At 35.7% G+C, this 24467-nt stretch overlaps 1 protein-coding gene across 2 annotated transcripts in view; it reads right to left on the bottom strand.

Moving 5' to 3' along the window:
* The window catches only part of LOC113227320 (protein Wnt-5b-like), an 83037-nt gene that overhangs the window by 57347 nt on the left and 1223 nt on the right, over positions 1–24467 (bottom strand). The window contains exon 1 of one of the 2 annotated variants that reach the window (XM_026460208.1): positions 13843–13988. The exons of the other annotated variant lie outside the window; for it this stretch is intronic. Coding sequence (XP_026315993.1) covers positions 13843–13949 — 107 coding nt within the window. The 5' untranslated portion in view covers positions 13950–13988. Of the gene's footprint in view, positions 1–13842; positions 13989–24467 lie in introns of those variants that run through there. 2 annotated transcript variants of the gene reach the window in all.

A 24467-nucleotide genomic window follows, 5' to 3' on the forward strand; every position in this document is an offset into this window, starting at 1 on the left:
ACAATAAGAAAAATAGAGGCAAGGCGTGAATATAATGGCCTATAACAGTGTTTAAGTAGTTCTAATGAGGGGTCTCGGGTCTCAACGCTTTGGGCCCTTTTTGTTCTATACCGGTTCCTTTATTAATTACTTTAGATTACGCCTCTTCCTTTGCTTTATTATTTCCTAGAATTGTATAGTAATTTTATGCAATTGAAGCTAATATTTGTAATTAAGTTTTGTTTAATGTCACGATGCTTCACCACCATGAAATTAAATTATTTTCTATGAAATCACTCCACTAGTTTGTTATAATTATTAATACAAATATCGAACACTTAGAAAAAAATCCTTAGATTCGGCCGGATTCGAACCGAGGTCTTGTAGCAAACCATGGCAGACGCTATGCCAACTAAGACGTGTCGGTTCGAATGAGGCTGGAACGAAGGAATTTTTCCTAAGTGTTCGATGTTTAATAATATTTATAACATTAATAATAATAAACTAATAATTGTAATTTAACACCATTTCCCTAGCCGTTCCCTACATAAAATTGAACAAAAACTCGTCTTCCAATCTACTGCCAAATTAATATCTATGTTAGTCTTTAGTTGCATTAGCTTTAAGTTGTAATCTCACTCTTCCCTCTTTTTTCTGTAATCCTTATGCAAAAATATGTTTACACTTCGCATAATAAAGCTGTATGTACAAGTACTAGGTCTACATTCTAGGTTAAGACTATAAATTGTATCTCAACATGTTTCACTGAATGTAAACTGTTTTGCACATCCAATAAAATTAAAAAAAGAAAAAAAAAGATAACAGGTAGTCTGCAATTTGTACATATATTGTCGATTGTTGGTCTTATGTATATTATCTTCCCGCGTAACTTATCTTATTTACCTTACTACAAAATATTCTTATAACGTTGATAACGATGACATTTTATAAAGAATTATCGACCTAAACATTATATGTTTATCTTGCTATCTCGTTAATTTTAATTATTCGCTGATTAAATCACACTTAATTGATCACTTTTGGTGCAACATTATCGCTTCTTTTAGTTTACATTCGATTTTTAAACGTACATCATGTAATTTCAAAATTAGAATACTGTGACACGTTCGATTATGAATAGGAAATGCGCTCTCTTATTTTTATTATTTTGTACCAGTGCGTGTTTAAAAAATGATGTGGTACCATTGGAATTCGAAAATTCGGGAAAGGAAAAACTTTTTTTGGAAAGTGATAATGTTATAGTTCTACCTGAAAGCGAAGAAAATTTGATAGAGGAACCTCATAAAGTGGGCAGTTCGGAGGAGAATTTCGGCCCATCAGAAGAGAGGTTTCCAACATGGATGAACGGAATGAAGCACAAAATTGTAAAGCGGTATCACTGCAGTGTAGATGGTCATGGGTTTATGCAAAATGACGGTTCGTTTTGTTTACATTTCCTTTAAATCTTCTATAGGTACAAAATACCATAAGAAATAAACACAAAGAAAATGTTTTTAAAACAGTTCACACATCGAACAACTATTTCATCATCAAATACGATGTAATACATAAAATAAAAAGGCAGATGAAAACAATATTAATTCATATTTAAGTTGAATAACAATATTTTATGAAAGTAAACGATATGCATTGTTCCACAGTTCGTTATTTTATATTAAAGATTTTTTTCAAAACGCGGGTAAACGCGACCTTCAAAGGCCGGCAATGCGTAGCCTGCTCCTCTGGTCTGCTCGTTTGCCTTCTACTTTAAAAAAAAAACTACAAAACATTGAGTTCTTAGGTTTTCGCGATTGTTACACATAGGAAATGAAACTATTTTTCCGGATTTAAATCGCGTATATTTGATTTTTCAAACAAACCGACGTTTCGGGCCCTTTACAGGTCCCACGGTCACGGTTGACAGTCAACTAATAAAAAACTAATGAAAAATAGTTTCATTTCCTATACAAAACATTGATCTATGGGAAGGCGCCGAAATAACACACTTGTCGGTCATTGTCGTTTGAAATGACGCTAACTTTGAAAAATTTTAATACCTACTTAAATAAATTATCAAACAAAATATTTAGTGTACAAAACGTCATCACACAGTTGTGTGTAGTAGTAGAGCCCCTTGAGAAAGAGTTCGTCCAGGGAAGTACCTTCTTATATGTCCCATCTGGTAAGATGGGACGTGTAAGAAGATATTTCTGACGTCAAATAGCAATGTGAGCTACTGCGTTTTGTTTTGAAGGATGTTAGTGAAATTACAGGCACATGAGACTTGTCAACTTGTGTCTCGGGGGGACAGGAGCAGTGCCCTTCAGGCCTTAGCGATTTAAAGCTCTGAGTGGCACTGCAACTGTTATGGACAGGCGTGTAGCTTACCACCAGGCGCACGACTTGTTCGGCCCCTCACTTGATATAATAAAAAAAAACGTGTGCTAAGATTGAACCAGTCTCTTAGTTCAACCAGGAGGTTTCCCTTCTGCCACGACTACGTTCTCCTTGGCCTTTCTCCTGCATTATTAGTTGAAGAATCCGGTATCTATTGCTCCTCCAGATACGGAGTATTTCCAGCATTTTCACCATTCGACGCAAAATTTTAACATTCATGATTCTTTTATGCTAAGATATACCAAGCGTACGTCTATTTAGCCACATCTCAAAGATTTCAGCCTTGCGATTTAAAGTTCTGACACTGCAACTGCTACGGACAGGCGGGTCGTTTGCATCAGGCGCACGAATTGGTATCATAAAAAAACATTGTCTTGATACGGTACTGCGTGGTGGCGAAGAGGTGAGCGCTATAAATCGGTGTTAATTATGTGATTGTAAACAAGATATATATTTTTTATCTTGATTCGATAAGAACGGTCGGAGTATTGATAGTTTATTTATTTATTTATTCAGGAAATTCCGCATAGAAACAGTCCACATTAAATATCGAACATAATAGCTTAAAACTAAGAGCTTCTACACTTAAGGAACACACAGCATGCAATGACGACAATATGTTTTGAAATATTAACAAAATTATTGTTGTTTTATATATATAAATATATAATTACAAAATTATTCCAATATCTACTTATAAAATCGATATACACGCTGATTCAAAAATGAAAACATTAAAATATAAATTTCAGAGAATTTACTAAGTACTCTAAAATTAATTGAAATGTAATTTATGTATTTATAATAACACCCAGCCTTCTTTTTTTAAGCCAAGACCAATGTCCAAATCATGTGATTGGGAAAGCCAGTACGTCCGTACGTACGCACGTATACGTCCTGCAGAGCCTTGGCAAAAGAGTGAAATGACCGAGGTTCGTTTTTGAACCTGGTACGGCAAAAAAGTTGTAAGCGCTTTTCCAGGGCAACATTAAAGGCAAAGTATTAAATAGCAACATATTCAATAACTCAGGGCAATCTAATGAACCGTTAACAAGTTTATGTAGGAATATTAAATCAAGTAACTTTCTACGGTTGACCAAAGAAGACAAATTGTAATGCTTGAGTTTATTGGTACACCGGAAGTTTCCTAGTCCTAAAATCACCATAGTGATATGGAGTCCAGTGATATAGAGTGTGTAAAGTTCTAACAAATGAAAAGACTGAAACCCCATTTTCCGTTTCCGCCAGCTGAGGTTCGTTTCGCAAAGACACGCGCATCATCCTATGGGCAACAGATAAATATATAAAGTTCTCTTTGCTACAGATGGACAAATGTTTCTAAAAAAGAAACACGCCAATATAAAATAGGGTGTCCTTTTTTAAGGTATGGCCAATCCTATCAGCAGATTTAGATATCGTACTGTCAATACAATAGTGTATTAACTCAAAAAGTGTATTTTTCAGAATCGGTGTAAAACGAATTACTCACTTCCGGTGAAAAATTATTAAATTTTATGTATGTGTTGCAGTTATTTACAGACATCTAAACAATTTCCTGCTTGCCAAATATATTTAGATATAAAATTAAAAAACAATAACTTTACATTCTTTAGGCCTTCCTAACTTCTGAACAAAACAGTCCTTACTGTTTTGTCCAGAATTAGCTCACAAAAATTTTATCTCATTTTGAGTTAACTAGATATTTTTTAATTGTTTCTTACAATATTCTAACGACGGTTTTATTCACCTGTACAGAATCAAATTTTGCGTTCAGCAATATAAACTTGAATTTCACATATTTTGAGTTACGACGCTATTGTAATAGCAGTGCGATATTTGCGGTGTATTAGAATGAGACCTGACTGTGATAATTGAATTTATAGTCCCAAATTATGGATATCTAAAGATCTTAATGCAACAATATTTTTTTTTTAATTGTGTATCAGAGCTTTAAATCGCAAAGATTTGAGGGGCACTGCCTCTTCACCCGTCACTCTGAGACATAAGTTAACAAGTCCCATGTGCCTATAATTTCAGCAGTACGCTTCAAAGCTGGAACGCAATAATGCTCATATTGCAGCTTGGCGGCAGAATAAGGTATGACTACTAAGATGTACTTCCCTGGATATACTCTTTCACAAGGAGCTCTACTGCTACTAAATAACTACTACTACTAACTAATGACGACGAACTGAGATAAATAAAATTGCATTAAATTATTATAATATTAACTATCGTACATCACCTTTAATTGGTACCATCGCCTTTTAACAAACTTTTAATTATCGAGTTCTTAGGTTTGATGCAAACCACCCTATTTTTTCACTATAGTTACAGTAGTTATTAATAAAATACCTCATTTTTAATTTTTAACTTTTAATTTTTAATTATCGTGTTCTCAGTTTTGGGCGATTGTTACACATAGAAAATGAAACTTATTTTCCGAATTTAAATCGAGTATATTTTTTTTCAAACAAACCAACGTTTCGGGTCTTTTACACGTCCCCAACCTTTAATTTTTACATTTACATACGTTGCTTCTTTTTCATGTGTATTTCGACAATTGATACCATAAACAACGAGACGTAAGGACGTCGTCAGTTCGTACCCATGGCATAATACCGCTACATGTGATCATACGCCAAATGTGCTCTTTTATGAAAGTAACGTCATGTAAATAATACGTTCTATAAGAAACAAAATAACTAATAGAAATAAATTTGTCACAGACGGCTCTACGGTAAAAAAGTCGTTAAAAAAATTGGTTAGGTCTGCGGGTTCGCCTCGTGGCTTAATTGGCGGAGCATCTGACACGGATTGCTTGAGGATGCTGGGTGGAATCCAGCCGGTTCGAATAAATTTTTCTAAGTGCTGGATCTTTGTTATTAACAATTATAACAAACTAGTGGAGTAATTTCACAAAAAAATAATCTCAGTACAGAATACTAAAAAAACCGACATCAAAAGTCATTCATCTCCTAATTTGCCACCCTTAGACCAGAACTGTTATACGGTAATTCGTAGCCATTGAGTATATAACCAGAAATAGAGACGAAATAAGGGCCATCCATCCCTGGCAATCCATCAGGCAAATGGGCCGTAGATCACTTTTAAGTATCAATTCTCGTCTGCATTGAAAACACAAATTAGAAAGCTGAAATAGTACAACTCCAACAACTGACCTGTGTGTACGTCTCCGTATATTCCAAAAATATTCTGTATTTATTGTAATAAAGATAATATATCTAACAATGGGGGGCTGTTCCATTCGTTGGTGTGGAAAAAACAGCAAAACATCTAATTAAAAAACAAGCGGAATCACATTTCATCGATTTGAAGTGTTTCACAACACCCGTCAATTGTTTCGAATTCGTGCTGGCCAATCGGAGCGCAGTTGTCGCCGTAATGATATGGCAGAATAGTTTTCAAACAAATTAAATGTCATTTCGTCTCTATTTCTGGTTATATACTCGATGTTGGCACTTGCAGACTTAATGAAGATGTTATAAAAACACTTGTTCATGATTGAACGCCGTAGTCTTCTTTCAGCAGTGACGCTACTAATACATGGAACAAAAACATGGTCGTTCCCGAGACAGGATGTCAACCTGACGCTTTTCTACCCAATGGATAATGTAAGTAAGTAGGCGTATAGATTTTATTACCTGTACTTCGGAAAACATTTCATCTATTTGATCTATTTTATATTTCACTATAAAGTCATATCAGGCGCACAGTGTAATACAATACAAGTACAATAAATACTTATTTACATTAAGTATTGTGGCTAGCGGCAGTATGAAACATTACAGTGCCCCTAGCGGTCATAAGAACAACTAAGTATTTCTGTATATATTATTATAAACACTTTAGTCTGCGTTCAAACTCATGGTAGAACTACAGCGCCTCTATTATGTTTTACAATAACGGCTGTGGCTAGCGGTCGTATAAATATAACGTGAACTAAAATTATTTAGCTGGATCAGAATGATAAGTTGGCAAAATTAAGACGACGCAAAATTTGTAGCAGTGACCTACAAATTACATTTTTTAATCATCAAACAATAATTACTTTACTTATTTACGTTACCGTTAATATACGGCAATTAAAATCCACAAACCATTGTTAATGGATACATCACTTTGGAGTTAATTTAAATTAAGAAATGATTGAATTTGAATGTTGAATTTTAAATGTCTTTATCAAAATATAAAAAGAAAGGCAATTACAATATGATCCTATTCTAAATTTGTACTATACGTTTAATCGTTACTTAGCTTAGGTTTTTTTTATGGTACGCAGTGACGAGACTAGCGATTCGTCATCCTGATGGTAAGCGACACGCCTGTCCACAACAGTTGCAATGCCACTCAGAGCTTTAAATCGCAAAGATCTGAGGGGCACTACCACTGCGCCCGCCACCCTGTGACATACGTTGAGCACGTTGAGTCCCATGTACCTGTAATTTCACCAGCACCGCAACAATGCTCACATTACTGCTTGGCGGCAGTAATAAGTACGATGGCAGCACTTCCCAGGACGAGCTCTTTCACATGGAGCTCTACTGCTATAAAAACTTTTAAATTTTCGTATAGGCTGACACACCCATTCGAACATTTAAACGTAATGATGGATATAACGTTTTATTGTGTAAACATTGACTTTTTATTTGTTTAATGACGTGAGTTTTACTTCTATGTACTGCTTTTGAGTAAGCAATACCTACGATTGAGAGTGCGGGTTAGCTAGAAAGCGATTCAGTCTACATACATAAGTATTAAAATCTCATGAAACAAAATTAATATTGTGTGACCGCAGAAATTAAGTTACTGATATTAATCTAATTTACTACTGATATTTGATATAGCACAAGAATTTGAGACGATCGGTCACCGCATGATCGGTAGTCGGATGGTCCGCCGGTATATAAATTATTAAATAATTATTATATATTCTTGTGAAATTATTTCACTGGTTTGTTGTAATTGTTGTCTCTGTATGAAAGAAAGCTCAAGGTCACTCAAAGGGCAATGGAAAGGGCTATACTCGGAGTTTCGTTGCGAGATCGAACCAGTAATGAGGATATCCGCAAGGGAACCAGAGTAACCTACATAGCCCAAAGCTGCGGGAATCCGCTGGATGCAAGCGGCGCAGGACAGGACTATGTTCAGCAGTGGATGTCTTGAAATGATGATAATGTGATGCCAAGCCAGGGCCACTTTTTCTTTGTGTTCATTCAACCTTTGTGTTAATAATATTCATGAATTATTCTATACTTGTAGATGAACGAGGGTCGGAGTAACTATTTGATAACGGCATTCGAGGTTATGCTGTTCATCGACGGCTCGAAGAGCACGGGATACATCAACTACGGAGGGTTGATGAAGGTACGTCTCATGCGCCAACTGTTACACTGAGATTTAAAAAACTAACTTTGATTTCGACTAAGCGAAGATGGCGAGCTAAGCAAGTTTTTCGGACTTTGCCCAAGTTTAAACATGAAATTACCTATATCAAACGTTGATTTTACTTCGTAAATTTATTGCTTATTACAATAATGTTATTTACCTAAGCAATAAAACCACACAAGTTTATATGCCAGTCCTTAATGCCATTTAATTGTGCTCCAGTTATGTTAATTTTATGGATTTCTGATATAACTTAAGCATTGTAAGGCTGCATATCGGTTAAATTACAACATTATTCTGATATGTGGAGTCATCTTAGGCTCTGAATTTGAGTAATATCGAACGCTTTGGTTTTATCTCGGATTACCTGAATTAAGATACCGTAGTTTAAATGGCGTCGAACCTTGTATCGTTATTAAGTATTGTGTTTTCGAGCATACTATTTTGATACATTTATAAAATATACACCCAACCACACGCACATATACACACGTACATACGCACGCAAACAGTCAGATGGTCCGCACGTCTGTAGCGCTTGCGCAATTTTTAGTTCTCTAATTGTTACTTTTTTTTAATAATATCAAGCGACGGGACAAACAAGTCGTGTATCTGATGGTAAGCTACTAGTCTGTCCATGACAGTTACTGTATCATTCAGAGCTTTAAATCGCAAAGATCTGAGGGGCACTGCCACTGCGCCCGTCAACCTGAGACAAATTGACAAGTCCCATGTGCCTGCATATCACCAGCACCCTTACCCTTCAAAACCGGAACACAGTAATGCTGACATTACTGCTTGGCGGCAGAAATAGGAAAGATGGCAGTACTACCCTGGACGAACTCTTTGAACTCTCTCGAAAGTGACTACAAAAGCGGCGCGCTCGTGTCACGACAGTGGCGCTGCAACTGTACTTCTAAATATTGTATGAGTATTAGTTTCGCGACTACAGGGCTCCTATAAGCGTCTAATTTGAAGGCCCTAATTAAGGTTTTTTTTATTAAAAAATAATAAGTGCGCATTTGACTTTCGTCACACCTGATACAAAGTGACGATGAAATCGACGATGGAGCATGCACACCTTAACAATGCCTATTCACTCTCACCTTGAATATAGCCCAAGATATATAGTCTGCAGGCAGGGAATTCCACTATATGTGGGTGGAATCCCAGCCTACGTCTGGTCCCCCGATAATGGAAAGGGGACGGCGGAATCAATTCCGTCGCATACTCTCCGCGATATATCGTGTAGAATACCGATATGCAGGCTACTTTACGGCGGTGCTCAAGGCTTTGCAGCTTCAGCTCTGCGTCTATTTCACACGCTTTTGAAGTACTTACGCAACCACCAGTGGCGAAGCGTGGGGGGTGCAGACGGGACCATGGCCCCGGATAAATTCCATTAATTAAGTAAACGATATTCTGAACAACACATACAACATAAAAACACAATCGAGCCTAGCCTGCCCGAACGAACTACTTTTGTAATCATGAAAATAGAGGGGGCAGTAAATTTAAGGTTGACCCCGGGCGGCAGAAATCGACGCTACGCCGCGCCATGGCTACTACGATATATTTCGCCATAAGGCTGCGATTCGACCAGAGATGTTATTTTTTTTATAATATCAAGTGACTAGCTACACGCCTGTCTATAACAGTTATAGTGCTACTTAGAGCTTGAAATCGCAAAGATGTGCACTACCACTGCACCCGTCACTCTTAGACATAGGTTGACAAGGCCCATGTGCCTGTAATTTCATCAGCACCCTTACCCTCCAAAACCGGAACACATTAATGCTGATATCACTGCTTGGCGGCAGAAATAGGTAAGATTAGGTTACGGCAGGACGAACTCGTCCACAAGGACCTCTACTGCTACTAAATGTGCGAGGAAAAAATCCACCAATAGGATTACTTCATTTTCGGGCCTTATTACAACGAGGGTATATTATGGTACATCTAGTTTCAATTTTGTATTTTCCAGGACTCTATAAACCTTTCCTTCGTGATGAGCAACATCACTATTCTGGGCTACCAGTTTCAACTCTACGGTGTCAGGAATACCGGCCTATTGACGGAGTTACCGATGCAAATTATCGAACTGTGCACCTAAAGTGTTTTAAAGTTATCATTTTAAAATAAATGTTTCTCTATACTTTCGTCTTTGCTATTTTATTTTGCACTGGCAATTTACTTCGCTTAGCTTGTTGTTATAATTGGTACAAAGATGGAACAAACACAAAGAAAAATTCCATCGGTTCGGCTCTCCGAACTCGAACTAACGATATTTTTGCCTAGCTCGGGCTATCGCTCTCCGAATTGAGCTACGGAACGTGTCAGCAGACTTTACGAATTTCTCTATTGACGAGCTTACTGCAGATCTTTGTTTCTTTTAATAATATTTTTGTGATCTTTGATGTTTCTTTGAAAAAAGAACCTTAAAAAAATTTCAATAGATAATTAGAAGATCTTGAGTCTAGCTGTGAGAGCCATATTATTATATGATTTTATAACACCATCCACGTGCAAGAAATATTAGCAACCTTGCATAGCCGCTAGATGGCGTTGGAATCAAAATGTTTAAGATTACCATTTAAATTGTAAAAGGAAGTTGTTTTGTACCGAATCATAGGACCTGTGAGTGGCACTCTAGTACTTCCACCTGGTGGGATACTAGGTGGGGCGGTGAGCTGACATCGATGAAGAGTGCGATTATATAGATCATACAAGTACGTCTAGAGACACGGTATCGAATCAATGAACTCATGAGTAGTATCGCATAAAAAGTATCGATATTTTTTTGTCCTACAGATTTTCTCTACTTAAAGGCAGAATAAAACACGTGAATTTGTCTTTTGTATTGATTTATGATTTATAATTGAGACAAATAGTAAAAGAATTTGATTAATTTAATTAATTCGTCGATTCAATCAATCGTCATTTCACATAATTTGTGTTACATAAATTTCCAATTTCCCACTCCTCCTCTGTACAATCACTTAAAAAAAAAGTCTATTTGGTGACGGTCTGTTTCTCGTTTTTGATACTGTATTGCCTGCTTTCGAGAACAAACGTTCTGAAGAAGGGAGAAACTTCTTTTAAAGAGGCAAATGGTGGCATACAATATACAGCCAAGTAATTTTTGATAAAGGTTCCCATTAAAAAATGGCCAGGTGGCTTGTGTTATGTTATGAGGTGTCCTAAGGAGGAATTATACGAAACGATACCATACTTGTCAAAAAGTACTAATGGGAAAAGTACTCGATACCAAAAAGTATTGATACTTTTACCGTGTCCCTAACTACTTCAATAAACGCCGTTGAACATTTGGATTTCTTCACCCTCTCTTGCTTCGTATAACTATTACAATTTTAAATATTATTATGAATGAAGATGCGCGTTTCGCTTGGAATATCGACAAACGTTCGTTCCTTAGGGATCCATTCGAGCTTCATTTGGTAACACCATGATATGACGGCTAGACTATGTGTTATTTCACCAATTAGCGCCGTTTTGAGAAGTCTATTATCATAACGCGCCTGATTCTACAACTAAGCAGTACTAAATAATTGTTTATTTAAGTTATTTCATATTTATATAAACATAATAAATATTTACAGTATTATTGATTTCTTAGGCTTTTTGGAATACATTGGAAATGGAACTAATTTTTTCAGCACTGTATAGGGCTCCATGGTGACGACTAACTGAGATAGTAAACTCTTCCGCCTACTAAAGCTAAAGCTATATTTTTAATTTACCAAATAATATTCCAATTTAAAGTATACAATATTTGCAAATATTTTATTTTAACAATATAAATTCATAAATAATAAACAACACACACACTCATAGCCCCGCACTTGGGACCCAGTTACATCCAAAGTCATGAGTCAAATAAATGTAGGCCATACAAATATTTCTCCCGGCTCGGGAATCGAACCCAGGACCCCTGCGTGGTAAACCAGCATGGTAATCATTCAGCCACGGAGGCAGTTTTATTATTATTATTATTTATCTAAACGGATTCATTACTAGGAAATATGAAATAACTAATTAACGGACACACTCATAACCCCGCACTAGGGAAACCCTGTGTCGTGGGTGCCATGGACACACATAGACAACCGCAAATGACAGCCAAACTCACGAGAGAAATAAATGTAGGCCATGTAAATATTTATCCCGGCCCGGGACCTCTGTGTGGCAGACTAGCGTGGTGACTTATGCTTAAATAGCATGGTGTAGTACTGCAGTCTTCTGTCTGCTTGAGTTTGTTCATCAAAGGAAATACAGGATCCCAAGCTGATGGTACGGAGACACCATCTTCCCTGTTGAAATTATGAAGGTTTTCATTTCAACGGGCTCGTAGAAACGGACATCTTTTACAAGGTCCTGGGATTTTATAATTAGTAATACAAAGATCGAACACTCAGAAAAAATCCTTCGATCCGGCCGGACTCGAACCGACGTCTTCTAGCATACCGTGCCAGACACTATACCAACTAAGCCACGGAATGAACCAGCGGACCTTACGAATTTATATTGTGTTTGTTGTCATCTTTGCATTTGGTTTTTCAACGACTTTTTAGCCGTAGCGCCATCTATGAGAAATTGAAAGTATTTCGTCACACAGTTAGATACCTTTACAGCTACCAGCCCCGGCTAGAGCTTATAACAAACTAGTGGAGTAATTTCACTAAAAAATATTGAATATCAGTACCGGGATTTGTTCAATTTAACTGAAAATGTAAGTTTATTAATGACATGTTTGCAGTCCACAGATTTTCTTACGCGACATTGCTTGATAACAGCTGCTTCGTTTCGTCTGTTCAATTTACGAGAGCCGCTTTGAAATAAATTCGGGTTCAGAGGGTACAAATTAAACGTAGACTCGAGGTGCGACCGAGACCGGGACTGGATGCGACTTAAATTGAATTATTTTTGACAAGCAAGCAGCCCCAGGTCACACGACACTCGTATTTAGGTTCATTCGGGTTCCATTGCAACTTTAAACCGAGCCTGGGGTTCAGATACTACAAGCCCGTAGAAGTCACAGTCAAGCATATGTTAAGGGATGTCACATTTCACGGGTTTCAGGAATTTGTAAAGAACGTTGGTTTGATTGAAAAAGATACATGATTTAAATGTAGAAAAATGTATATCGTATAGTATATATGTTTTATTTAGTTCAGTTGATATTAAAAAAATCATTGGTTTATGTAAAGTGGCTACCTAATGAATGCAGCTGTTTTCTTGCAAAATTTCGAGGTAAGTTTGTATTTTTTCTATCGAGAAAATTTGTAGGAATCGTGTTTTCAAACCGTATAGTAATCCGTGTATATCTTCAATTTTAATATTTTTTCCAAAGTTCTACACTTTCACTGTTATGCGGGATCAAGCAAAGCCATTCGAAGTTATACAACTTATACGACTCTTAAACAAAAATTACTAGCAATGAAGTGTAATTTAGCTGATTAAAACCTACGTTTATATTATAGTGATGACTAAATGATTTCATATATATTAAATGAGCTATGTGTGTTACTCACGGATTTTGTTAACTTATAAGAGTCACGCTAAGTATAAATGGAATAGGTAGTGATTATGTACCCGATTACGACGAAGTTAGGAAGGCGATAAATACGTTTAATTTTTGAGTGGGAAATAAAAATTGGTTATTTTTGTAACGTAGTTAAGCATCGTGAAATCATAAAGTGATTGTGGGGTACACTTTTCATCAAAGCGACGGTGAAATTTCAATAGCTTGCGATTTATTACTTCTAAGTAGAGTAAGCATACGCCTCATAAATGTTATTTTTGTCACGTAGTTGAGCCTCATGAAACCATGTAGTGGTTGGGGGTACACTTTCATCAAAGCGACGGTGATTCTTTATTGAAAATATATAAACAAATACAAACAAAATGAAAAAGAAAACAAAAAATAAAAAATAAAAACGAAAAAAGTGTAGTAGACAATGCAGATTTTAAAACTTTCGTGGTTTTCACTAAACGATTATGTGTGTAACCGGCAAATTAATAAATAAAAATACTCACAACCAGCTTCCATTAGTCCAAATGTCTCTTCCCTCCACAAGAAACGCCAGCGCCAATAAAAACAAGAACCGGAACTCACGCGCCGCCATCTTGTACTGTCCAGTCATCACACAAAATGGCGGACGTCACATCTTTCAATCTTTGTTTGTTTCACATGTCACTTTTATCACTTTATTTATGGTTATTTTACACTTAAACCATGTTTATAGGTAATATTATAATGTTAAATGACGTATAATTCTGTTACATCGCAGATATATTTAAAATTAACATTTCAACTCGTGGAAAATAGAAATAAAATAAAAAGTTCAGACAGTAAAATATACAGATGTAATAATTAATAAGATTGGGAACTATATATGTATAAATGCACTGCAAATCAACCAAGTTGATGTCAGCAATGTACGCTGAAGTGCGAGTGGTGGTGAATCTATTTCACCGTAGGAGCAACTACATTGCTTGATGTGTTTGAAAAACAAGTCTATCTCACGAAGTCTCTACGTTATAATTTCCCAAAGTGGTCCCTACCAGTGGGCGTAGAAACTGTCCATGGGGTGCTACCGCATTTGAACAAAAAACTGAATTATCTATGTAAACTACACTACACATATATGTTTTTTTTCTTGTAATTGTTTGTGTTACGTTTAATATAAGAAATACGTATTTATTTCGTTCATATAGAATATGTACCTAGTTTTGTTTATACGAATATTTGTTAACTTAGTTATTTTTGCGACACGTTCGAATACATGGCATTCACTAATCTTCCAAAATTGACTTTCCCGAACAAAAATGCAAAGAATTTTTGAGGCGTCATCTATTATTACAACATAGAACTATTTAATTTGAATCTGTCACGAATATCTCAAAATAATATACCTTCAATAATTTGTACCCGTGGTTAATAAGGCCACATCAGAAGAGAGGTTTAAAAAATTCCGCTAACCAAATTAGTCGAATTTTTTTCATGTTTGCATAGACAATTGCACATATTCATAATTTATTTATTATTTTAAAGACTTTCGTGAGATAAAAGCACTTGACGAATGATCACGTGTGGCTTTATTACAAGTACCAAGACTTAATTCACCGCCAACTGTGATCTTAACGGATATTTAAAATATGGTGATTATGTTTCTAACGTAGTAAAAACTTTTCCGGCCGTTAAGTAACGCAATAATAACCTATTTTTAACCGACTTCCAAAATGGAGGAGGAGTTGAGGAGTTCTCAATTCTATCGTATTTTATTGGTACGTATGTTACGGCATTGCTATTATTATTATTATTACTCCATTTGTGAACCGATTTTGATGATACTTTTTTGTTAGAAAGAGGGTACCTCACTATTAATCCCATTTAAGATTGAAGAAAATACAAGAGATATTCTACTTTTAAATGTGGCAATCTAGGGGATGCATCCGGTCTCCCGCTCTTTCCGGTAACCGATTTCAATAAAACTTCCCAAATAGATGTCATTCCGCGAACTTTTGAGGTCGTTTTTATTTTTATAAAACGAACAAACGTCATTTTAAATTAATCAGGCAAATAGAAATGTCAAATACATAAACGTTTGTATCTAATTCCAATTAAACTGGACTCACTTTTAGATAGAGATCACTATTAATCTTCTAAACGAGTGTTTTTATTATAAACCACTACACACAAGAACACAAAACAAATTAAAGACGTAATTAATATGAACAATAAATAATGTATAAACGTGTGGTGCTAGCACCAATTATCTGGTCCTTTGTACAATAAGTACCCGAGTAAAAGGGTCCTGGATTACTTTTAGTCATATTTATGACATTGTTTACTTTAGTGACCTGCTTTAAGCAGTTATCAGTGACAGATAAAACCTGTCTATCATTCCTCAACTTAATAAGGCCGACCACTCCCTGGATTTTATACTTATATTTCATAGAGTCGAGAGACTTACTTGTTAGTTATAGTTCTTACTGTTTTCAAATGCCAAGTTTCGGAGGTGTTCGTGTTTTACGGAAATTGACGACAATTCTGCTCTCCTACGCCATTTGCATTTCGGTAACTTTAGTGATATTGGCATTATTGTCACCTAAAACTATTTCAATTATACTCAGATTTTGCCTGAAACTAAATAAGATATTAAATTACAGATTCCGCACAATTATGAATCAAAGTGTTAAAGTCAAAGATCATTTATTCTGTAGGTAAAATAAATTTACACTTGAAAACGTCACATTTACATCACATTCAGCTACTGCTCGTTCACTACGCTGACTTCCCTGAGAAGAACGAGCAAGAAACTCTAGGGATTGCTCTTTTCAAATAAACTTAAATGCTATGGCTACATAATTGTATTTTCTAATAGTTTTTAAGTATTGCGTTTCCTATGTGGAGAAATAAATGTCCTGTTATTTTTATTTATTTTTTTAACTTGACGGTATATTATGTTACTTTTTTGCGACCGCTAACAGCACTGCTGCAAAAATTGTCATACAAAATCGTCAAATATTGTACGCGGTCGTTAGTGACAATAGTCAGTGTATACTGGTTTTATGTCGTAGTCGTTAAAACTCTACAAAAAATAAATTGTGGACACCCTGTACTTTTCAATCGTCTTATTGTACAAAAACTCTTCTTATCTAGAAGAATAATAATATAAAACTGACTCCGTGATCGAACGGTTGCCATGCTGGTCTACCACACAGAGGTCCCGGTTTAGATTCTTGTATATATGAGAAATATTTAATAATAACAAAAAATAAAATATAACCTTCATTTATTTACCCGCGTTACAGGGTTTCCCTAGTGCGGATCTATAGTATAGTGCGGATATATAGTGTGCGTGTTAATGAAATATATTTCTCCCATATTTACACTAATTGTTTTTAATATTTAATATTGCCTCGCCAGACTCTTTTATCACTCTTTCTCCCACCTCCATCTTACTAATCCCCTTTCCAAATTTCATTACTGTACTATGATATTAAGTCTGTCTTTTTCGAAGACGAAGTAAAATGACATTTATAGATATTGTAGATAGATATATTGCCAACTTTCATAAAATTTTAAATAGTTATGTAGTTGTTGTCGACAGTTTTATCGATGGATTGTGAAAGAAGACAAAATATTTCCAAAAAGGACTGAATTGTGAATGTTACGACGTTTTAATGATTACTAATTGCGTTATTGCCTTCTTTATTCTTATTTTGACAGTTGACTTATAAGTATCGAGATAAATTTTTATTCATATACATTTTAACAAGAATAGCCGGATTTGATTATCTATTTTGAATTAAAATGAAAATCTTGAAAATATGTCTCTTTGTATTTTTCATAAACATTGTTTTAAATACAGTGTATGTGTGTATTGAATACACAAAAATTGACAATTCAAATGAACTTGTGCTCAATTATGGGATGGATAATGGGTCGAGGATGTTTCAAATGAAATAAGTTCGGCTATTATACCATATTTTATACCATAAGCGAGACCAATATTCAATCGATAGTCGATAGAATATTTATCGACTGCAATCACTACTCCGTCTTCAAAAAAGAGAGACAATAAGTATCTCCGATTTAAGAACAAGTCAAAATACTTTGCTGAAATGCTAACCGCGGAAAAGTCAAGTAAAATAAGAAAAAAAAACCTTGTAATAGCGATGGTGTATTGAATTTTGACATCAATGTAGATACGTATTGGCGTGTAATATCGACGTTCCACATCTAACTTGTCAGCCTTGGTTCAGTATTAACCAGATAATATATCTTTCTTTCATCAGGATAACAAGTCTAATTAACTGGAACCCTTGAGCAGACGTCTAAACCGATTAGCTTTGAGGCTTTAGCTAAGTACATTGTCTGTCGTACTAATTAATTGATTGAAGATGAATCCGCTTAAACGATTTAAAATGGAATTGTATTATATATCATCTGTTCGGAGTAAAAACGGTAACCTATCACAAAGTCGAAATTTTTTTTGTCCGAAATAACGTTTGTTCGAATTTTCATTACACCGAAAACCGAATTATAACGAAACAGTTGTTCTTTCAGGATATGTTGAATGTTTATCGCAAAGACACGATTAGGTTCGGTTAGGCTTAAAAGAAAAAACATTTTCATCCTCATCCTATGCGCCGCAAACATTTAGGGCGCAGGCAGCTGGCCTATGCCAGCCAACTGCCTCCCTGACAGTGAACCCTGAGTGGCAAAACGGGGGCTTTCACTCACTGGGCAAGGTTTCACGGGTTGATTGGCATGCCAAGTATTCCCGGCATGCCACTAACAACGGGGACGGTAAAGTCTCCCAGAGGTGGGTCCGCAGTCGCGGACAACCGCAGGCGGGGCCGTGGATCGTAAACCACGTGGCCCCAGTCCCGTCCAATGCGGAGTGTGAGAATACCCGGGGGTTTTTAGTGAGTAGGAGTCTCACATAACCACCGCTCCTCCCCGTGACGCGGTGGTATCTATGACGGATTTTCCCCCGGAAAGAAAAAAAAGGTTTAAAAGAAAAAACATTTTCCTCTCAAAATTATTTTCGATGTTATGAAATTTCGATCAAACGTTATTTCTGGAAAATGTCATTTCAGACTACTGATAGACCCTATCTGGACAATAGGGAGGGTGCTGTACTTGCACCCGGGGCGGCTCACATAAGGCACTACTGAGCTGATCTGGGGTTAGGACCTGACTTAGATAGTTCCTGTGCGAAACAAGGAACTATAAGGAAGGGAGGGGCACCATAAACAAAACTTATGTAGAAAGATATGAGACTGCTGTTTATTGAACTTATTACGAGTGATATACAGTATTTATTTAGGGTTGGACGTTGGCCATACGATACCACATTTTGTTGTGTATCGGGTTGTCTTCAGCATCAAATTTTTTTTATGTCAGATACTTTTGGCTTCACAATTTCGTGGGCCAAATTGTTAACGCTTTACCAAGCAAGGTTCGAAGTGATATATGTCATGATATTTATAAAATTAATTGAAACTACAAAACGCTACCGATAGGAATATTATGCCAGTGTTTGTAATTGAGATGTATACAAACGTGGCACATGTCAATCTGAAAAAAATTACAAAACAATTTTTTTTCCAAAGATTACGAAACAGTATGGATAAATTATAGGATAATTATCAAAGAAAACAAATGTTTTGATAATTTTCGATAAACTACCGGCTACCAAGTAAGCGTCAAGTGCGAGTTTGGTTAATTAAATGCAATGAGTTATAGGATTTGCGAATGTTCTACTTTGTTCGGATGCCCATTTGTATGAGTTCCCATTTGCACGGGAGACACGTTTCAATTTCATATCTGGGGCAAGGGTTATGATCAAAATGGGAATTTAATTTACATTAATTGCAATTTATTTTAAGAAGCTTAACGTTCTCATCCATGAATAAATTAAATATGATTACTAGACTCTCGTGTTACCATCCCTTGTTAGTGGAAAGAAATAACGCTTCAAAACGTGTCAACTGATTTTTAACCTCCATTGCCTTTACTTATTTGGTCTAGATAATTATTATAGGACTTTACGTCGGCTTAAGAGTCTACACTAACTCAATTGGCTTTGGTTAATACCGCATAATAGTGACAGTGTTTAATATATAGTAAAATTGAAGATATACGGTGTAAAAACACGATTTCTAAAAATTTTCACGACAGAAAAAAAAAAAACTTACCTCGAAATTTTACAAGAAATCAGCTGTAATCAATAAGTAATGATGTTTTTAATATCAACTAAACTAAATAGAACCTGTATACGATAACCGTATATTTAAAAATAAATTCTGAAACAATGCCCGCGTCCCCGCCGCTCGACCTAAGCAAAATGAATTTTAATTCGAGCAGAGGTAGTATCAACTCTTATGGTGCCTAATTATAATTGCTGGATTTTGACGATCGACATTTGTCTATCTATAAAAAAATAAGTTATCTATCGTATGTTTTTTACACATTACTTGATTTTGTCTGGTCATAAATGTTGATCGAAATAATTACAACTTTTTACAACAAAGCCGACGTCAAAAATTGCATATCCGCTTTCCCTGTGTTTGTTACATCTATTTGCCAAGATTTATTGAAATCTATTAACAGACAGTGGGTGAAATCCAATAAACCGGATTCAACCCTAATTTGTCTCTGAGAGGTAGGATATTTTTTTAATTTCTCAAATTTGAATGGCACCACAACTGAAGTTGGAGGGACCCTTTCCAATAAAAAAAATCATCGACATCATCGATATACTCGCGTAACGTACTTAAAAAAAGTACAGAGAGAAACTTCTCCTTTTTTAAAATTTACTCGTTTTGTTTGATCACACGTATCGATCATTACAAAGTCTAGTGATTACCACGTATGAGATATTTTACTAGCAATAGAACTCCTTGTGAAAGAGTTCGCCCAGGGAAAGTACTACCACCATACCAATCTCTGCCGCCAAGCAGTAATGTAAGCATTGCTACGTTCGGGTTTTGAAGTACATTGGTGCTGGTGAAATTACAGGCACATGGGACTAGTCAACTTATGTGTCAGTGTGACGGGCGCAGTGGCTAATCTTTGCGATTTAAAGCTCTGAGTGACACTACAAGTGTTATGGATAGGCGTGTCGCTTATCAGGCGCAAGACAAAAAGTAAAGTATTAAAAAATCCGACCTTAAAAGTTCGTGAAATTACGTCTGTTTGCCAAATTTTATTAAAAATGGAAAATGCACGAAACCGGATTCATAGTTTACTTTACCACCCTTAACGGTGGAATATTTTCTTGAAATGTAAATGGGACCAATACTGAGGTAACCTCTTACCAACAAAAAAGAATCATCAAAATCACACATACAAAAAAAAATACAGTCGAATTGAAAATGTTTCGAAGTCGGCTAAAAAAATGTGTGACATTATTCTGTTTTTTTTTGTAGGAAATAAAAACGTGGTATAAAATAAAGTAAATATACAATAATGCCTTTGGTGACATTTTTTTAAAATACAATCTTTTTAATTATTTAAATTATTATCTCTATCAGGTGCTATATTATAATATATTATACTCAAGCAAGAGTTATTAAACTTATAAGTTTTGTTTCAACAAAAATAGTAAAAACTAATTACAAAAATGCATATACGAGTAAGACGACGTGCTGTAGGGATTTTAGACTGTTGAAGAATCATTTCTACACCATACAACGTCACAGCGGTGATACAAAATTATTATTTAAAAGCGGGATGGCGAAATTGGTCACGGTGTCGGCACGCATTGTGGTGATCCAAAATTATATGCCCGGCAGGATCCGGTCCTAGACTCGGGATCCCATTGTGTCTTTGTTATTATACTGTAATAAGACAGTCGTAGGCGAAGCCGATCACAGGGACGTTTCTAGATATAAACGTGATAAAAAGGAATTTCTTTTAAATTATTTCACTGCTCTGCCGTCCTTATCATAATCATTAACGTAATCGTCATTTTTAACGAAATCGACTTATTAACATACCTGGGATTAGCAAAACGAGACCAAAAACCTCCTCTAATCGGTTTTTTAATATCTAAGGCTCAATTTATATTCCGGCGGATCGGAATGGAAGTGAATAAAGATAATGTACATAGCATAATGAACTTTATGATCAACTGTGTAACGTACAAACTAGATACGAGCCAAAACCTTCCGCGGAATGCGCGAGCATTCTCGATCATGCGCGACAAATCCGCGGAACATTTTGGCTCGTATCTAGTTTGTACACAACAGCACAACAAGCACTCAAGCTACACATTGACGTATCTTGTTCCGTTGCACTGGGGGCGATTTTCGAACAAAAATATGTAGTCTGATGTGCAGTTGTCTACAATATCGTTACAAAAATTCGCTTCCATTCCGTTCCACCGCAATATAAATTGAGCCGCATTTACTAGCAGTTTTATTGTTAAGCAAATCAACGTAATTATTAAATACAACAATCGAACACAAAGAAAAATTCTTTCAACCCGACGGGTCTCGCACCTGCGACCACGGGATTCCGGCGGAATGACGATTTTGATGTATAGTAATTTCATTTTAGTTTTATGACATTTATTGTATACTAAAGTATACGATTCTATAAAGTACACAAATCTACCGGTTAAAACCGGTAGTTAATAAGCAATGCAATATTTTAAGAGCTTCTATATAATTACTTATACATTTTATATCGTTATTCTAAGCCGGTTTAAGTTCTTAACAAATGTGTTTGGCTTCAAACATAACATGAAACTTACATATCACGTACTTAGGCTTTTGCAATTGCTACACAGTTATCAGAAATAAAACTTAATAACATTATAAAATAAATAAATAAAATACTTTTTTACAATATTTTTTCCGATCTAAATCGTGTTAGTCATTACCATGATAATTGTACGACGCGAACTTTTTGGTTTGTTTGAAAAAAACCTAAAAAGATTTATTTAAATTTAACGCAAATTGACGTTAACGGTTTTGTTAATTTAAAAAAAAATTGAATGTCATGGTGGTCAAACATCAAACATCGTATCATTCAATAAAAAAAATGCGAATTTGGTTATTTTTCTTTATTGGAGTTATTAAAATGGTGGATGAAAATTTCGTGTTAGTGACACCATGTGGCTCTAGGATGCATCTATTAGACGCTGTTTATGATTGGTATTTTATAAACTTAATTTAATTTTCATATTTTTATGTTTACTTACTTTTTAGACAATTTGGTAATGTATATTGTTTCAATGGTCACGCTTTTTTTGCTCTGAAAGAGATCGGATGAAAAAATATGATTTCCCATTACCTTTGGCGTAATAAGGCTACTCTGTCACAAGACAACTTCGCAGAAGAGAGGTTTAATGAGAAGCAAAGTTCTACTAATGATTTTTTTTAAATTTCACATGTGTTTTGCTGTTGTGGAGGAGGTCATCTGTTAACCGATTTTGATGATTCTATCTTTGTTGCAAAGGAGATACTTCAATAGTGCTTCCATTCAAATTTGAAGATAATATTCCGATCCGGCAATAGGGGATGAATCTGGTTTATTGGATTCCACCCATTTTACGTTAACGGATTTCCATAAAACTTATTATGAGAAAAAGAGCGGCTACCATGGTGCATAGAGTTTGTGGCAGAGACAACAGCCTCCTGAATTTAATTGTAAACAGGGTCCAGGGTTCTATTCTCGAGTCAGAGAGGACCAGATTCCCGGTTGCATATTAGTAGCAGTAGAGCTCCTTGTGAAAGAGTTCGTCCAGGGAAGTACTGCCACCTGACCTATTTCTACCGCCAAATAGTATTGTCAGCATTACTATGTTCCGGTTTTGAAGGGTAAGGGTGCTGGTGAAATTACAGACACTTATCAACTTATGTCTCAGGGCAACGGGCGCACTGCCGTGCCCGTCAGATCTTTGCGACTTAAAGCTCTGAGGACACTGCAACTGTTATGGACAGGCGTGTAGGTTACCATCATGTAGGTTACCGTCACTTGATATTATAAAAAAAAATTTTAGAAAAAAATGTTATTTGTAGTACTAACTCTATTTTTAAGTGCTTTGTTACAAATGTCTATGGATAAATATTACGAAATAAACATATTTGAATTTGGCAAATAAATGTAATTCCACAAACCTTTGAAGTCGGTTTTTTATAATTAAAAAAGTTATTTTTACAATAGTTTCCGGTACCTTATTCAACTGTTCATTAATAAATTGTTTTTTTTTATAATATCAAGTGACGGGACGAACAAGTCGTGCACCTGATGGTAACGCTTGTCCTAAACAGTTGCAGTGCCACTCAGAGCTTTAAATCGCAAAGATGTGAGGCGCACTGCCACTGCGCCCGTCACCCTGATACATAAGTTGACAAGTCCTATGTGCCTGTAATTTCATCAACACACTTTTTACCCCTCAAAACCGGAATGTTATAATGCTGACATTACTGCTTGGTGGCAGAAATAGGTAAGGTGGCAGTACTTCCCAGGACGAACTCTTTCACAAGGAGCTCTACTGCTACTAAAAATGGTATGGTTTTATGGCATATTCGTTTTAAGAGTTTCATGTGATGGAAGCATCTCTTGACGTATGATCATCACAAGCATGTACCTGTATTATAACGAGGGTACGATTGTAATGAAGTCTATTGAATGTCAGTGTCACCACTACGATATTCAATTATTTTTTGTAAAATTACTTCACTAGTTTCTTATAATTATCAATACAAAGATCAAACACTTAAGAAAAAATAACAATAAAAAAAGAAACGCATTGAAAAATTCGTAAGGTCCGCTGGTTCGTTCCGTGGCTTAGTTGGTTGGTTCGAGTGCAGGGTACGATTTTTCGTCAGCTACAAATGTACATGTTATGTGTATTATTAAACATAATAATAATTATTATTCATTTATTTGTGCAAAAACAGGTTATATAGAAGCTGACATGTACAAAATAAGTATAGTTTTACTGTGTCCGGCCAAACAGTAGGCATACAAATGTTGAAGGTTTCTATACATTCACTCGCATGCACTTCGACAGACTAAACCACGTGTAACATGTTTCGTTTTTCAATAATATTACATGGACGTGCACACATGGATTTAATAAGTCGATCAGAATTTAAACGCAATCATAATTGCAAGGGTCAATTTTAATACT

Source organism: Hyposmocoma kahamanoa, unplaced genomic scaffold (assembly GCF_003589595.1).
Source record: "Hyposmocoma kahamanoa isolate Upper Pololo Valley unplaced genomic scaffold, ASM358959v1 210, whole genome shotgun sequence".
Classification (NCBI taxonomy): domain Eukaryota; kingdom Metazoa; phylum Arthropoda; class Insecta; order Lepidoptera; family Cosmopterigidae; genus Hyposmocoma; species Hyposmocoma kahamanoa.